This window comes from Lepisma saccharinum, chromosome 26 (genome assembly GCF_977018435.1).
Source record: "Lepisma saccharinum chromosome 26, izLepSacc3.1, whole genome shotgun sequence".
Classification (NCBI taxonomy): domain Eukaryota; kingdom Metazoa; phylum Arthropoda; class Insecta; order Zygentoma; family Lepismatidae; genus Lepisma; species Lepisma saccharinum.
This window is the reverse complement of record NC_139254.1, coordinates 23,715,317-23,733,909: the sequence shown is the minus strand read 5'-3', so window position 1 is coordinate 23,733,909 and position 18,593 is coordinate 23,715,317. Positions and strand designations below refer to the sequence as shown.

General features: G+C 39.1%; 1 protein-coding gene across 1 annotated transcript in view; it reads right to left on the bottom strand.

The window, feature by feature from the left end:
• Window positions 1-18,593, bottom strand: part of LOC145979594 (adenylate cyclase type 10-like) — a 160,570-nt gene that overhangs the window by 125,255 nt on the left and 16,722 nt on the right. Inside the window, exons 4-6 of the mRNA XM_083112560.1 lie at window positions 10,185-10,399; window positions 7,543-7,606; window positions 2,335-2,463 (exon numbers count right to left, since the gene is read on the bottom strand). Coding sequence (XP_082968686.1) covers window positions 2,335-2,463; window positions 7,543-7,606; window positions 10,185-10,399 — 408 coding nt within the window. The remainder of the gene's footprint in view (window positions 1-2,334; window positions 2,464-7,542; window positions 7,607-10,184; window positions 10,400-18,593) is intronic.

Sequence of the window (18,593 nt, the reverse complement as noted above, 5' to 3'; positions counted from 1 at the left end):
TTAAATGTAACCCTACTTCAATAAATAATAATAATAATAATAATAGTTGCTGTAACTTACGGCCTGTAAGTCACAAAAAAACAATATTTTTTGTTGTAAAATATCGCTACAATTTCAGCATTCGAATTACATTCACTCTTTCCAGAAATCTCAGGGAGGGGCAAGTATCCCCCGAGGACGCCCTTGACTATATGACTCCACCGGGTATCGAACGCGGGACCTCTTGATTACAAGGCAACAACGTTACCAGTACACCATCGGGGAGGTCCCCTACTTCAATTATGTTTACATACAGAGGTTGTTCGCTTTATATCGGACCATTTTTGACGGGAACTCACCTTAAGAGATACCGCGCCGCCACCACCGATCATGTTCTATTGGACCCTCAGCATTGTGGACTATCGCAGTTTCCATTGCAGTTTCCTGCGGCGCCGGAGAGGCATGGGAATTCTGTCCCACTCCTCCCTGCAAGCTTTCCATAGACCATCCAGGGTGCACGGGCGGCGATGTTGAAGACGTCGTTTCAACAGTCCAAATGCGCAAAAATCCATTGGACTGGCATCTGGGCTTTTCACAGGAATGTCTTCAAACGGAATGACACGAATTCCTAATTCCTCTGCCCTTTCCTGATAAAAAACGTAGTGATGTTCTGGCGGTATGACTCGAAGCCTTGTCCATATGGATCATTTCATACAATTTTGGGATGTCTCTCCGATAGATAGGTGTCAGAATGGAGTCTTGGAAGTATCTGGCATTCACCTTCACGTTTCTGTCCACCTTTCCCTGCACTGACAAACAAAGTTGCTGCGGCCCTTAGCACTACGGGTGACACTTTGCTTGCAGCCCTTCTCCTGGTGGTTTTCGTGGGTGAATGTTTCGCAAGGAGAGCCTGTTGTGTGTAACGGGCCACAATAGCTTTCGCAGTAGTCACCCCGAGTGTTAACCCATTCTCCCGACACTGTTTCACAATGCGTACGTATGAAAACTTAGCATGGAAAAGGGCCATTACGTAACCCCCCCAATACCGGTTGATTTTCGGCGCCATTTGATAACATTTACTACCAACACTCACGAACCTACAAGGTCAGACACAACACTGCTCCCGCCAGCAGACCCATAGTTCGAGCATGATACGCCAGGCGGCAGCACCGAATCGAAAATGGTCGGATATAAAGCGAACAACCTTACTGTATTATAAGGGTTGGGTTTTTTGTTATTAGCGATAAACTCAAAATGTAACGGAGAGATGCAGCAAATAGTATATGCACGTTTTATCACAAATGTGACTGATTTACGGCTGTAATTTTGTCGCGAATTTTTGCGAATATTGATCGTTTCTGCGAACATCTTTATTTTTACGATAAAAAATACAAATTTCTTTATAAGAAATATATTCGATTTGAAGATGTTTGGCTGCAAAGGAATGAAAAATAATTTGGAAAGGCACAGTAACCCGAAAGTCTATTATTTTTATGTGCAGGTGACTGGGTTTTCCTGATCCTTTGGAACATTCCATTTATTTAGAAATACATTCGTTTTTAGCTGCAAGAGTAATAGAAGGCATGAACTTCTATTTATTCTCTTGGGCTTCCCTTTCGCATTTCTACCGATGATTATCAGGGGAGGAAGAATCTTCGAAAGTAACTGGAACCAGGCAAATGCCACAGAAGTCTCAAACAGGATTTTTCTCCCACCCATCATTCGCCTCTCAGAACAAATTAGCTAATTATGTATTCAATGATAAATCTGAGGCCAGTGTAACTGACATGGAAGCATTAAAATCAAGAGGTGATGCATTTAAAGAATTTGTTGATATATGTATGAAGTCATTGTGGTCACCTCTTTCAAACAGTGAACGGTTTTTTTCACAGTACACTCTTGTAGTGTCAGATATGAGAAGAAGTATAAAGGAGCAAAATGTTGTCACTTGTTGTATGTTGATGTTTCATGAATGAAAATAAATGAGAGACAGATTGTTTTGTACACTCCACTTTTTCTAAAATATAAATATAACTGAGTAAGGCTGATTTTCAGAAGGTGAAATTTATTATTTACTATGTTTAAGCTTATTTTCCCATAAATGTTACAAATATTATGCCATGTATAAAATCATTCATTGATTTAGTTTAGTATGTATAAGTACATGGCATTAAAAATTACCACGAAATTTTCACGAAATTACTGCCATTTTTTTAACTATAAACACGATATTTTTCACGAAATTTTTGAAAAATTAATACCAAAAAAACCCGGCAGTGCATATTATCAATATGCACCTTGCCGAACCTAATTGAAATGTTCTTCATGGTTGGCACAGCCCTGAAACGAACTCACCTGCAACTAGAGACTTGGTGAGGAGTGCCGTGAAGCCAGCGGTAGCCCGGGTCACCTTCCTCATCTCGCTCGATTGCTTCGCGATGCCGGTCATCTTCTTGGTGGTCTGTCGCCGAGCATTGACGCGAGCTGAAAACGAGAAGATCAACTCGTTAGATTGCCTCGTCTCACAAGTATGTACAGTCAACAGCAATAAAGATGGGACTTATCGCCGTAAAGTTAGACAACACACACAACGCCGTAGAGGGAAGCGAGCATTTCAGGATCTAAAGGGTGGGTGAGAAGTAACTAGGCATTGAAAATTTGCTGTAGTTTTTGTTGTAATGATAGAATCACTACAAGATACTTTTTTTATTTGCTTCGTGTGTGTTCAATGTTATTCTTTTTTGGTGACAGCTATACTTCTTCTTTATGCAGTTTCCAATGTAACCTGCTGTACACTCAGAGAACTAAATGCATCATATCGATTGATGCACCACAATGCATCGATTGATGCACTAAAATGTGTTGTATGGCTTCTTCAAAGAATCAGATTCGCATTTGATGCATTTGGGTGCATCAAGTGAGGATTTATTTCAGTCGAGATGCACTTCAATGCATCAGTTGATGCGTTTTGATGCACCTTGATGCGTTTTGATGCACGAGAATGCATCTTCTTTTATGATGCACTTAAACGTTCCGTCTGAGCTACATAAACTCACTTCAATCAAATGCTGCACTTTGATGTTTCTTCCACGAGATACAAAAATGCACCCAAATGCATCAAATGTGAATGTGATTCTTTGAAGAAGCCTAAGAGACACTTTAGTGCATCAATCGATGCATTCTGGTGCATCAATCGATACGATGCATTTAGTTTTCTGTGTGTAGGGCTGACCTACGTGACGGTGAAAGCCAGCTTGCAGAAGGCGGTTAGTTTCAAAATTTTGTCCTTCAAAAAAGAGGGGGGTTGAAATGTCCACTTTACTGGCTTTTTTTGGGAATCGCCTATATAAAGGAACCGATTGAGTAGCGGGGGTTGACATTTCTTACGAGTTTTTTGGGCAATAGGGGAGACCTTTGGAAGGTTCTCTCGGTGCATGTAGAGTGGCTCGTCAAGTCATATGGCTAGCGGTCACAAATCAACCATTTGCTTTCATCAAAATATATAGATAAGTCCACGTATTTTTTTTTATTCGTTTGGTGACAAGCCAAGGCTTAGTTTTCGGTGGAGATTTGTATTATTCTTAGAGACACGTCGTATCCGAGGGAATTAAGAGACACGTTTAATTTCAAGTATATGTCTATCCGTTGGTAAAAAGCCAAGTACCTTGTTGCGCGAAATTATTAGTTTAAATATGTAGATTCGACACTGTCAAGGGTCCGGCATTTATTTAATCTGGGATTAAAGGGACTGTGACAGGGTGGCAAAGAATCATCACACTTTTGTTTTATATATTTTCCAGAGTAGCACATAATTAGTTGTATTTTCAATCAAGTTTCGTCTCTTTTTGCGAGGCAATTTTCAGTATAAACAAGAAGGGGAGGGAATTAGAAAAACATGTTATGTATGCTAGTGACAAGCTAGATACATTTTTGAACTAGTCCAGCGTACGTAACTCTCTTATATTTATATTTCAGAAAAAATATTTCAGTGTTTCAATTAAAGAGGATCAAGCCTTTTTTTATGTGGGGGTTATTTCTTATGTAATTCTTTGTAAATATTAAATCAACGAAATAAATAGTATTTTTATATATTTCTAAACTGAACGTCTGAGCTATCATTCAAGGATAAACGAACTGAGTTTTTCCCTAATATCCATGGTAAAGAATATGGTAGTTATTCAATGTCTTTAATTCGATTGAACCGAATTGTTAGTTTTTAAAGTGTAATGCATCTTGTTTGCCTGGGGAAGTAACGAAAGCAAGTAACAGGTCGAGCCAAGGCAAGTTACTCTCCCAGAGGAGCAGGTAGAGCATTACATTGTAATATTTAAGTAATCTCAATTAAATTTTCTGTGCATATACATTATGGTATATGATTACATAGATGCCAGATTAGAATTCAACGTAGGCGCCGTCGGTTCATCAACTTCCTCCAGGGATGGAATCCACGATCTTCTCCAGGAATTCCTTCGGGACGTTTGTGATAACATCCCGAATCCGAAACCGTGCGTCCAATTGTCTTGTACCCTTCCTCCTTTGCATTTCTACCCTTCACTGTGCGCCACCACCAATAACTGAATTCCACACCTCGTAGCGTGCCGCAATCTGCGCTCGCTGCTGAACGGCCAAGTGCATGGCCAACGTACGGCAAAGATAATGACATTACCATATTGTGAAATTCGCATGCACAATTGTAATCCTATTTCACGTCTATGAACAGAAAGTTTAATTGAGATTGTTTAAATATTACAAAAACTACAGCAAATTCGCAATGCCTCGTTACTTCTCACCCACCCACCCAACCATTTATTGCCGGTCACTGAACGTACAGTTAAGGACAGCGTTGATATACTTTACGTTTTGTGCTAATTTGCGAAGATGGGGATGAGTGATGATGTGATGAAATTGATGAATGTACACTCACAAACATCCAGGCCAAGATTCGAACCCGGGGCACCTGGCGTTGTAGCGCGATGTGCTAACCTCTCCGCCACGGGGGCCGGCAAGGACAGCGTCGAGACGAGAGTAAGAAAGTATAAGAAACATCCTATTTCTATATGAAACTAATATGCGGAGCCGTTTTCATTTTCACCACGATGTAAGAGCGAGAAAACTTGCACGAACAACCACAGACTACAATGGAGAACCCAGAAATTAAAAAAGAAAGTTCTACAAAAATATTTGGAATCTGAGTTTGGCGTTTTGCTTTATAATATATTGGGCAGGGGTTCCCAAATGTTTTCTTTTCGCGCCGCCCTTTTGTGTTTCAAGATATTTCCACGGCGCCCAAGTCAGCATGTAGGCCTGCCTATCTAACACTTGCAACGCTCATTTCGTAATGTTAGGTTGCTTGCCTATGTTTAAAAATTATCACATGTTTCAAATTCAGACACATTTTATGCGTAAAAAGTACTAAATAAGCACGCATTTGAAATAAGTGTCATTTCAGTGAAAATATTCGAACATTTCTCGGCGCCCCTGCACTCAGAGAACTAAATGCATCATATCGATTGATGCACCAGAATGCATCGATTGATGCACTAAAATGTATTTATGACTTCTTAAAAGAATCAGATTCACATTTGATGCATTTGTGTGCATTTTTGTATGTCGTGAAAGAAACACGAAAGTGCATCATTTGATTCAAGTGAGGATTTTTTTCAGTCGAGATGCACTTCAAAGCACCAGTTGATGTTCCTTGATGCACCTTGATGCGTTTTGATGCACCAGAATGCATCATCCCAAAAGATGCAGGAAGATGCATTTAGTTTTGTGTGTGTGTGTAGGAAAGCCACGGCGTCTCGGAGCACACTTTGGGAATCACTGATATAGAGTGTTATTAAAATGGCGTCCGAGGACATCTTATCAACTTATTTAGAATATACAGTAAGGCAAGAAGCCTAAACTGTCTTTTAATGACTACAACAGAACTTGCATAGTATTATAGAAATACCCACACTGTTAGATCTCACCGTAAAATTGACACATCCTATCCTTAAAATTTAACAATCTACCCCCTGTGCAGACGCATTCAAATCGTCGCCTTTCAGTGCTGTAGCTTGAGTGAGAACTAAGCATGGCGTCTATACGGAATATTAAAATATACACACTCTCATACATGTTCCACAGTACAGCATTGAGGCATTAAGAAAAATTTCACATTTAAATATTTTATCATACATAATGATGATGAACTGGAGTTGTGTGCATTATTTTTTATCTTTAAAAACTGGATCGTTAAAATAATATTTATTACGGTAAACTTTTTACGGTAGTTGGATGGCAACGGAAATTGACGTTTTTAGACAGCAATTTCTCCTATTTTTTTAGCGTGTAATTGAGCCTTTAGGACTTGAAGTTTATATCCAAGGATTTTGGTTGTCATTATTATTTAGAATAATATTTTTAATTTAAAATATTATGATTTTTGTTGAATGTGGTGGTATGAGTGTAACGTATCGTTGCAGTTACGCCACTGTAACATCCATCTTCATCGTTAGTACATGGGTTAAGTCATAAGTCATGGCAACTATTTTTTTCCTCGTGAACAAGCGACAACACAAAAAATCTAAGATATACGTTTGAAAGTGTATGGAATGTACTTTCGAAATAAGCCACCAGATGAAGTCTGGATGCAGGAGACTCTCGTAGGGAAGAGGCAGAACACATGACATTGGACAGAAGTGTCTTATTTTGGCAGTTGACACACTGCCCCGTATGAAGGCCTCCACCCACCTCGCCACTGTTTGATAGGGCATGACATGCACACCCAGTGTTTCCCGTAGCTCTGTATACCGTTCCCGTGCATTTCTGTCATGGAGAACTGCTATTTTAATGTACGAATGTTGCTTTTGCTTCATGACCTCCATTTTCGAACGCTGTCACTCACCGACTGAATTTGAGTGCATGTTTACTACACCACCGTTGTTTACATACACCATCTGGTGGCTTCTTTCGAATGTACATTCCATACACTTTGAAATGTATATCTTAGATTTTTCGTGCTGTCGCCTGTTTTCGAGAGCAAAAAATAGTTCCCATGACTTATGACTTAACCTCGTACTGTATTAACCTAGAAAGATGGAAAGAGTTCGTTAAATCTGCTTTATAATCTGACAGGCTAATAGGAACTCAACCTACTGTAGAAAAGAACGTAAAGCAATAACAAAATCTCAACATTATGTGTTAAACTGTGGTGTACAGGATAATTTTTTGTTGACTTGTGTGTTTCGACATTAAAAAGCAAGTTTTATCAAGATACTATTCTTTAAAATTCCCCAGTATAGTACAACGTTATACCAGAACATAGACTTACTCTCTGATTTGCTAGTTCCTACTTCTTCCGCTAGAGGCCCTGGCATTAAAAAGCAAGTTTTATCAATATACTATTATTTTAAATTCCCCAGTACAGTACAACGTTATACCAGAACACAGACTTACTCTGATTTGCTAGTTCCTGGTTCTTCCGCTGGAGGCGCTGGCATTAAAAAGCAAGTTTAATCAAGATACTATTATTTTAAATTCCCCAGTACAGTACAACGTTATACCAGAACACAGACTTACTCTCTGATTTGCTAGTTCCTGGTTCTTCCGCTGGAGACGCTGGCTTCGTGACTATGTTGAGTATCTGTGGAAGGGAACGAGGAAAATACCTAGTTACACTCATTAACTTTGCGTAGAAAAATATACGAGGTAAATTTGATAGCACTTATTCCCTTAGAATTCTTTTTAACACTTGCACTCTGTTTGCGGACTTTCTTAAGTCCAGACCATCTTATCGCACGACCATGAAAACAGGCCGCTGGGCAGAATTGCGCTGGTGCCACATATGGGAAAAACAAACGTGAGCGGGACAAAAGTCTCTGTTTCCCGCGCACTGTGTGGCAACGTCAACCGGGCTGCGTTGCCTAGTTGGAGCGTCAGACCGACCTCTCTCCGGGGCACTGTTTTATCATCCCTGACCTTTCGAGCAAATACTGTCAGTTTGTATCACATGGCTTACAAAGACCAACTCTACAACGAGATCTTTCATTCTCTTAAACCTCAGAACACACGGGGTTGTGCTCCGACGTGGCAACAGCGCGAACTTCCGCCAGCCGCATAATTTCATGGCATTGCGTTTAGAATTGAAAGTTTCTGAAAACTGGAAAGTCATCCTCCAGTATATGCTCTTTCGAAACTTTTTGTAATATTCCACCTGTTTTCTTTTAAAGCTTTTTTGTGATTTTCGAAAATTAAGTGCCTAGCTTTAGAAACGACTCCCAGAGTTTGCGTTACAAATTAATTTCAATTACTAAAGTCAAGTTTTTGTTTCATATATAGCTGCAATGTTACTAGTTATCTGGGAATAGTTATGATGTTTATAACCGTGGCTGTTTTGCCTGCACACAGATTTCATAATAGACAAAATAGGCGTTCGCCATTTCAGTAAGTGCTAGACGATTTTAACTTTTGACAAATTCCAGTTTCGTGCACATAATAATGAAGATTCAGTTGAATGTAGTGAAGATCGTGATGTACAGTATGTTTCTAATGAAAAACGAGTGGTTACAGAAACAACTGATGGTGATAATGATACGACGAAGTTTTCGGTGTATTAGTGGTATAAAGCTAAATGAGTTTCCAACTAGGTACAGTGTTTTTCTTGTATGTACGCATTGCTTGCATTGTAGTATTATTTTCCTGTAGTTTACGGTTATTACAAGTATAAGAAAACAGTTTTTCGTTGTGACGTTTCAGGAGAACACACGCTCCTTTCATCAGACATTTATTTTCATTTTGACTAAAGATACAGTTATAACAATGGTTAGTATTTTTTTTAAAAAAAGAATCCGTTATATAATGGATGTTGTCAATGTTACATTTTTGTAATATAGCAACTTAACTGTGAAAAGGAGCAGTCTGTTTAATTTTTATTTCAGATCTTTTAAAATTATGAATCACAAATATCATCAGGTAATTCAAATTTATCATTGTTTCACAAAGTCTCTTGATATTTTCTGTTACATCAAATTTTAAAGATGGTGGCTTACTCCATTTGTGAAAAAGAAAACTCCATACTGGATCTATGTTACCATTTTCATTATTTAATTTATTATTGCGTGGAACAAACAACAAGGAAAATGGCAATAAGATAGCACGAACACGATTTGGACATTATAAATCGAAACCCAAGAACAGGTTTGTCAGCTCACATCATCGAAGAGAAGCATTTGATTAAAAAGAGAAGGGTTTTAAAAAGATTAACGGGAAACATAGAGTTGAATGTCTGGGAAGCTTCCTTCATTGCAGAAGAACACTGGAATAAATTAAATAATGAAAATGGTAACATAGATCCAGTATGGAGTTTTCTTTTTCACAAATGGAGTAAGCCACCATCTTTAAAATTTAATGTATTAATAACAGAAAACATCAAGAGACTTTGTGAAAACAATGATGAATTTGAATTACCTGATGATATTTGGGATTCATAATTTAAAAAGATCTGAAATAAAAATTAAACAGACTGCTTCTTTTCACAGTTAAGTTGCTATATTACAACAATGTAACATTGACAACACCCATTATATAACGGATTATTTTTATTTAAAAAATTACTAACCATTGTTATAACTGTATCTTTAGTCAAAATGAAAATAAATGTCTGATGAAAGGAGCGTGTGTTCTCCTGAAACGTCACAAAGAAAAACTGTTTTCTTATACTTGTAATAACCGTAAACTACAGGAAAATAATAGGTACAGTGTGTTCCCGCTTAAATATCTACTATGTATAGGAGTCATTACGAGCAACAACTTTTCTCAATAACGTTCCTCTGACGACCCGTTCCGATGCTACGAAACCTCGAATCACGGAATTTTTATCCTGCACGTATGCAACTACGTCGCACATTTTCACAGTCGCCAGTGTTACTATTACGATAAACAAAATGTGAGGCCTTGGAACTGTATGTCTGAATTAGTCTCAGGGTGAAGTAATTGTGAAATAAATCTTGAAGCTTTCCTGGCGACGAATGAACATATTCTGTCGGGTTATCGACGGAGTGAGTTCTGAAAAGGTTTCCGAACTTTATATGGATATGAGATACTTGGTTAACGTGCGGGGACTCGTTGAGAAATGTAACTCTAGGTAAGTGTCTGCCCCTCCCCCCACTGGTGAACGCCTGCTGCTTTCTACTGCGTTTATCCTTAAAGGTAGGTTACGTTACCTTGACGTGCTTCTTGTCTGGTTTTAGGTTGTAATTGTAGCGCTTCTTGTCACACAGCTTCCAGGCGTTGGGCGTCAACACCACGTCTCCCGACACGCAGGACATCTCAGCCTCCTTCACCTCCAGAATGGTAGGACCGAGCAAGATGAAATCCAGGTTCTCGTCGTTCCCCACAATTGCGAAGGTGATGCTGCCGAAAGCGATCGCTATTTTCACTGCAATGGAAACATATCGTTGTAATAAAATGACAAATACGAGGCCTGTTCATTAAAAGAAACGGAACTTTTGAAATATCCCGCCAATATATCGATACTAAAGCCTGTTCGGCGAAAGAACAAACTTCAAAAGCCAGGGAGGGTCAGATGAACCGATGAACCAATCGGGTTCCCGTGGTATTCTGCGTTGCCAAATTTTTCGTTCCGAGTAGTTTTTGAAACAGGTGGCCAAGCGAATGTGTCTCTTGATTCCCTCCCTGAAATGCAAGCGACTGTTGCATGATGACAGCAAAAGGTGTCGACTGGACAAAAGTCAGGCGTGTAGCAACACCGCTTCCTCCCGCCCCACCTTGAAACTCCCACAACTGGAGGCGAAAAGTCTGGGTTTCCTGCAGTTTATTCTTTGGCCGGTCTTACTTTAGCTATTCCGCTTAGTGGCGCCGCGTGGTGGGAAGCTCTAGAAAATCGTTCCATTTCAGTGCTGCCAGGTCTACTGATATCGCAGAAGATTTCCTGTTTTTCAGCACGATCTACTTGGATTGATTGATTGATTGTTAATTAGAAGGAAATAACATTACCCAGTTAACTGAACGCGTAAAGAGAAAGTATTGTAGGTCATATATTTCCCAAGTTTGTGACAGTTTCTCCTGAGAAAATAAAATTTCAAGTCCATCTCTTTCTTTCTGTAATCATTGTTAATATAAATAAACGTAGAACTACTTCCATTTCATTAATTTAAATTAAAAAGAGAGGTACATATTATTACATAAGATGAGTTATATTAAATTAAATTATAATTAGAAACAATATCACGAAAATTTCCCCCACAAATAACTATTCTCACTCTCCCATATTATAGAACACAATTTTTTCCCCTCTAAAATCTGCTAATGCTATCATCTTATAATCAAAGGGTCCTGGTGGAGTTACATTGGACATTGGTTCGGATTCTTTTTTAAAGATCCAATCCCGGTTAGTTTATCTGACCACAAACTGAACCGAAAACTAACCATTGTAATTGTCTTGATGTGAATCATATACACACATATTATGAAACTATTTTTTTTAATATCTAGAAATATCTGCACATTATATTTCCAAAGTTACATCTTATATGCTTACAGCATATTCTCTGCCCCTCCCAGGTAAAATGTCTATATCCGCCAATGCCTACGGGGATAGGTTAGGCACAGGCACGTATCTAGAAATATATTTCGGGGGGGGGTTTCCGAACCAAGTGTCTCAGAAATAATAGTAATAATATTAAAATTGAAATAATTAAATGATAATTAAATTAAATATTAACTAAAACATGTACATTTATCAAAATTGAATTTTTATTATTATATAAATACGTACAAAGATGATATGAGAATATAGATGTAACAGCACATATTTCATATCTAGCTTGCGTGTACTTAAGATCGCCAAAATTTGTGTAAAAACAAGGAAATTAATGTCAAATAGATAAAGAATTGAATATTTATTTAAATAATAATACGTGTAAAGAATATTAGGCTAAAATCTTCTTTCGTACTGTCTTTCAAAACAGTATAATCCCAACATAATAACCTTTGCCTTCCAAAATAGAAATAAATAACCATCAATTAAAGTATAACAAAAGCTAAAAAGTATATTTTCATTATTTTTATTTTAGTATGTGGTAAATGTTTCGGGGGGCGGACCCACTGGACCCCTCCCCCCATAATACGACCTTGGTTAGGCAGGTAAGGTTTGGCGCTATTAACCAGCATACCCAAGATTTTCGAAACGAGAACGGTTAGCTAAAGTTTTCTCATTAGTCCATCCTCATTTTGCCATTTTTTCCGGTCTTTGACGATCTTTTCTTTTAGGACTACTGGGCCAATGGGGGGACCGCCACCATCTCCCCCTTCCTTGGACACGCCACTGCTAACATGTATCAACCAATTTACTAAAGCTGTCGCTATCCGCTCGTGAAATGTATTGTAGTAGTTCTACAGAAACTCAACAGGTGGCAGAGCAGTTAATAGTTCCTCAAAGCCTTCTGAAGTTGATATTTGGTTACATTTCTAAAGAGTTCAGCAGAAATTTTGAGAGAAGATAGTCTAAGGATATTTTTGAGGCAAACAGAGACTGAGGAAAAGTAAGAGTGGCTGTAATTTCAACCCTTGCGAATAATTTCAAGGGTAACATATTGAAAATTTTCCTTCCAAGTAGTCATGTGCTGGTAGAGAGGTAATTGTTGTTTGGAGAATATTGGCAGAAGGGAGATTGGGCGGTAATTGCTAATTTTGTGTTTGTCCCCTGAATTAAATACTGGGGTCACGAGGGCACAGCATGTGTAAAAATACGGTACTGTGGTGATGAGATCAATTTGAGCTGAGAAACGAGTTGGTCACAGGGACGGCGACAGGGGTGGGCGAGCGCCCACCCAATCAAATTCACTAAGTACATATACTTAGGGATATTTGAATGTTGCAATAAATAAGTGTATTCTGGTGTTCATTACAAGTATATTTTACTCATGAATATTATCTATACTAGAAATGTTCACATATCATCATCGCATGAAAAGCTGTCTTAACTTTGTCATTAGAAAGCAAAAGGAATTACTAGAGATCTTGAAACAAGAAAACTGTGACCAATTGAATACTTCTATGATTAGAAGCAGGTAATGGGCTTAGGAGGCGCAGGGTATGGTCAAGATGAGATCAGGATTTAGGGTGAACTTGAGGTCTGCAGATCCGGGCCTTCACTGGGGAAAAACTGCTTTGAAAAGTACCACATAAAGAAAAAATTCGGTACTTCGGATGTGATGAAAAAATGTAGAAATACGTAGCTTGGCGAAAAGTTATAACTGAAACTGTGGAGGGGATTGGGGTGGGGTCTTGGTGTTGGAAGCTCCGGGTCCTCACATATATAAATCCCGGCCTGCGTATGATTAAAATAATCTCTAAATAAACAAATAAAAACCTCAGCGTAGCTTCCTCCAGCAACACAATAAATTATTTCGACTTTTTAATTAGGTCTACATTGAAATATTAATTATTATTTATTTGTTCAGCACAGGGTACATTTCCCAATTATGTTGAATATAATATACTGTCAATAAATAACAAGAGAGAAGAGAAAAAAAAAGAATAAATGAAAGTATAAGCTTCCTTGTACACAATATTTACATCAATTTATGAGCTTATTGTTGTGATTATCTTTTTTTCAGCACACTACGTGAGTCTGTGAACAAATCGAAGTCTACAGTTTTTAATAGTTCATTCAGCGTGTCCTGCATGCGCACTGCAGGTAAAAACCTATGCATGTTGACCCTTGACCTCTCCGTGTAGAATAATTTTCGGCTTCTTGCACTGTGTCGGCCTACATTAAAGTTTATACTTTCTAACAGTGCAGAACACTCACAGCCGTGATTAATCAGTTTCTGTAAATAAAAAAAATGACATCAGTGGAGACTCTTCTGTTGAACAAAGTTTCCAGACCGAAATGCTTGCATAAAGATGTATAGTTCTTTTTGTGATATTCAATGTTCACCTTGAAGAACAGCCATTTCACAAACTGCCTTTGGACGCTCTCCACTTCCTCTTGCCATGTTTTGTACTGTGGATTCCATATGGGACTGCAGTATTCCAGTACTGGACGAACGAGTGCGACGTATATTTTGACAACCGTAGGCACAGAAAAATAAAACACAAAATTTATTCTAATGAAACCAACTAGCGTTATACACCTTTTCACCAAGGCTTGATAATGCGTGTTGAACGACAGGTCAGATGTGAAGTGGACACCGAGGTCAACGACAACTCTCGTACGCCTCACCGTCGAGCTGACAATTTTATACTCGTGTGTAATGGTTGTTGTTTTTTTTTGTTGGTGAATGGCATTACGTTGCACTGATTCACATTTATGATCATTCCCGTCTGTTTTACCAGTTTTCGAAGGAGTTTAGGCCTTCCTGTAGCGTGTGACAGTCATTCAATGAGCTGATTGGATAGTACAGTTTCATATCGTCTGCGTACATTAGAATATTGACTTTTTGCAGGTGGCTCAAAATATCGTTGACGAACAGAAGGAAAAGGTACGTACCTAAATTGGATCCCTGGGGGACTCCCGACGAAACTCTTCTCTCGGCCGAGGCGAACCCGTTTAGTACAACTGCTTGTGTGCTATCAGAATGATAGCTTGCTAGTAACTTGTGCAAGTTACCAGAGACTCCAACACTAAGTAGTTTCTGGAGAAGGATGGAGTGGTGTATTCTTTCGAATGCTTTGTTGAGGTCTGTGTAGATTACGTCCAACTGTCCTTTGTTGTTTATACAGTCTGCTATGCTTGTGTTATCACTGCTAAGTTCGTGTTTGTGGATCTGCCCTGCACGAAACCGTGCTGCTGAGGGGCTATAACAGTTCTTAGATTCCATCTGACGTTATTGGAAATGAGCGAGTCTAATACTTTGGAGAATATTGTCAGAAGGGAGATTGGGCGGTAATTGCTAATTTTGAGTTTGTATCCTGATTTAAAAACTGGGGTCACGAGAGCTTTTTCCATCGGCGGGGGAAGAAACCTGTTTCCAGGATTTTATTGTAGAGGATTACTAACGGGGGAAGGAGTTCATTTGCACAAGCAGAGATGAAGTGTGAGGGATTTGCCTTTTTGTACGCCCTTAAGCTTTGATGTAATGTAATAATTACACTCGCGATCCCCGAAATGACGTATCATTCATACCCCGGCACGGGGACAGACGTCATTATGAATACGGGAAACCGGTCGTGACTTTTACTTACGGTCCAGGTTTTTTAGTTAGGTACTGAAACGGTCGTTTATTGTCGTAGTAGATTCGAACAATAATAACACACTAATAGCATTATACCAGATACCTGAAAAACATCAAATAATAACACTGACGAACGGTAAAAATATGAATATATTGTATCAACAAAAAAATATTGGAATCAACAAACTGTTTACATCACCTCCTCAATCACTCTCTCTCTCTCTCTCATTTTCTCTCTCTCATTCTTACTTCTGAGGAATTTCAAATGGGAATATACATACAATATCATGGATCTAATCAACATACCATTTCCTTCTTGTTTGAACCTTTACGTGAATTTAGGTCATTAGTCTACCCGCTCCTGTGCTCCTTTAAATCAAATATGCGCCAGCCCTCGGAAAGCAGTTATATAAAACAATTGGGTCGGCGTAGTTAAACCTTTCGTTCGAATGTACGTACGCATCAAGTCGTAAACACGACATTTACCAAGTTTCTCGGACGGGGGTAATACACATAAGCCTCTCTCGTCCATTGAGAACAAATACACCATTACATAGTGATGTGAAACTTAATCGCCTCCAGCTGCCGGAATACACAAATCAATCGTAGGCGCGAGCAAAAATTACAACAAAAACCACAATGCAATAAAGAATACTACACTCGCACGACCTTGCAATATAAAATACGCTTTCCACAAATAAAAAAGACTAATCGGTCAACTATTCACAAGTTAAATGACGCGACGGAGCGGTCGGTTACACAAAAATGGAGCACACTTTGACAATTTACACGAAGAATTAACGTTATCGAATGGAGCTTTTAACTCTGAATGCAGACAATCAAATTATTACATGTCAACATGAAATTACCTTTTATATAACATTACTCAAAAATATCAGACACGGAAGTTAGGTTCGGGGTTCCTGAGTCACTTTGCAAATCAGTGAGACTTCGGCTTTTACGGTACGGCGTTTATACAAACAAGACATGCTTACATGGACATAGACCATCAGAAGAATACTCTACCGGACTCTGCTACATCGTGGGATCGTTCATCTTTCCTGGATGCGGGAATTTGCACAAGGTTCCTTTGCGGCGAAAATGTTCTTCGAGGTCGAACGCGGCGAAGGATGATTGCGACGATATTGGGCACTTTCATGGAACGTTGCGTGTCTCTCTTCTCACTAGCGTCGGCTGTACGTTCTCACTCGTCGGTCCGGAATCTCTCTTGTGTGTCGGGCATCAATCAGACATCGTCCTGGAATCATCTCTCTCTCTCTCTCTCTCTCTCTCTCTCTCTCTCTCTCTCTCTCTCTTTGGGCTTCTGTTGGACGTCGAACTGGAACCGTCCTTCTGGGCATCGGGCAATGGTTGGCTTCGCGGCGCTGCGCGTTGGTCGTTGGTCGTGGCGCTGGCTGGCTTCACCGGATGGTGGCGGTGCATCGTTGCAGTCGTCGTGGAAGGCCTACCTTCTCTATCTTCTTAGCCGCCCATTTTTATGGTAGTCCACGCTTGGTAAAAACAAACCACCGCGTAATGCTTCACCAAATAAAGCGCACACCGGTAAACTCTGTATCGGCAACTCGCTCACGGTACGTAAGAAAAACAAAGTACAAGGAGACAAAACAATAGTCACGCGAGAGTGTAGCGCGGAGATGCTCTCTCTACAAAATCCGGGTAAAACTGTGTGGTGAACTCGAAGTCCTGCAGATTTATACCAGATTCAAAATTGTCCGTTGAAAACACGTTAGAGTGGCTTGGCTTGGCTTGGGTCTCCGAAGAGATGGAAATGACCTCTGTCCATTGTCTCGAAATGCGGTCCCAAGGCGTGTCCTCGGTTCTTGCTAGCTTGGGCTCCAGCTGATTATCCTGGTCATCCGTGAAAAGTAGTTTTGGCCTCCCGCGGCGACTCCTCGGTCGGTCCCGACGAAAATAAATCCATCCTTTCTCCGTGACGACCCGCTTTGGTGCAAATATGCCACGTACTTTGCCGTATTGACAGTTCGGCTGTCACTCAGAAAAAACCCTCTCCCAACTCCCGACGTCTGGCTCGGATACAAATTTTTCCACAAAATAAACCAAACCTTACACTTTACATTTAAACATAATATGAATCAATAAACAAAAATGATTAATATCGAACGGTGTTTTTTCACATGTCACTGGATACCGCGACAGTAATTTCCCCACTTGTTAGTGTGAGTTGCGATATCGCGAGCAGATTGTTAATTTCCAGTGTGTTATCTAGCAGCTGGCGTTGCTCGGGAGAATGAAAGCTAGAAATATTCCACAAGTGTATTTCTTTATTTAATTACAATTTTTATATTTATATTTTACATACCTGTCATTTTCAAATATCTACATGGTATACAAAATAACAACTTTGTATTTTAATTTCCAGGGTGTAGTTTTTGTTACAACAAACAAAAGATAAGCAATTACTTTTAATTTCAAATATACTGTACTAAGAACAATATCGGAAACAGACATAAATTAGTGTAGTTGTGAGTGTTCAATGCTTTTTCTCTCTCGAGAGATCATTAACAAATCTACATCAATACGCACAATAGAAGTAAAACAAGAATGCTAAACAATAATAACTGAAATCTAATTGATTTATATTAACATAAAGCAAAAACTAAATAAAACTTACACATAATAAAACCACTTTAACTAATTCATAACTTATTAACATCTTTAAAAAGTTAGTAAAGGAAGTAGTTTGCTACTTTGAAATATAGTATATACTTTGATATAGCCTATATAAAAAAATAACAAATTTATTTATTTTTTGTAATTAATAATAATATATTTTTAATTTAGTATTTTCTTTACTTTTCATAACATTATAAATATGTATAACGTATAATTTATATGTATGTTTGTGGAGGTTTGAAGATTAAGATCTTTCTCCTCCCGCCCCACCAATCTTAAATGATTTCGCACCCTGCTGTTACCCCTTCAAAACTGTTGTAGTATATTGACACGTTCTGTTAATTGACTGATTCGTTTCGCTCATTTTATTTCGCTTTTCTGCCACTTTTGGCTAATCGCGAAAATGAGAATGAGTCTGGTGTGATGAAGGGACACTCACAAAGAGCACTCATGCCCAGGCGAACCAGGAACTTTGGGCAAGCGCACTGTGCTAACCACTCCGCCACGGAAGTGAGCTGACACGTTCTTCGAAGTACCGTTCGTACCTAAAACCGCAACGCTCTAGTATCCGGCGCGAAGACTGCCTTTCTGGCAGTGACCCTCTGTTGCCGCGTTTACCTACGAAGGAACTTACGGTCAAACAGTCAATTAGACCAACTGCTGGCCCCCTGTTTGGGCAACAAGCGGCAACCTTTGAAACTCTCCTCCACGAAGTAGCCAGCAGGGATACAAGATTTTGTCAAAATAACCGTTCTGCGCTGTGAATGGACATAGGTT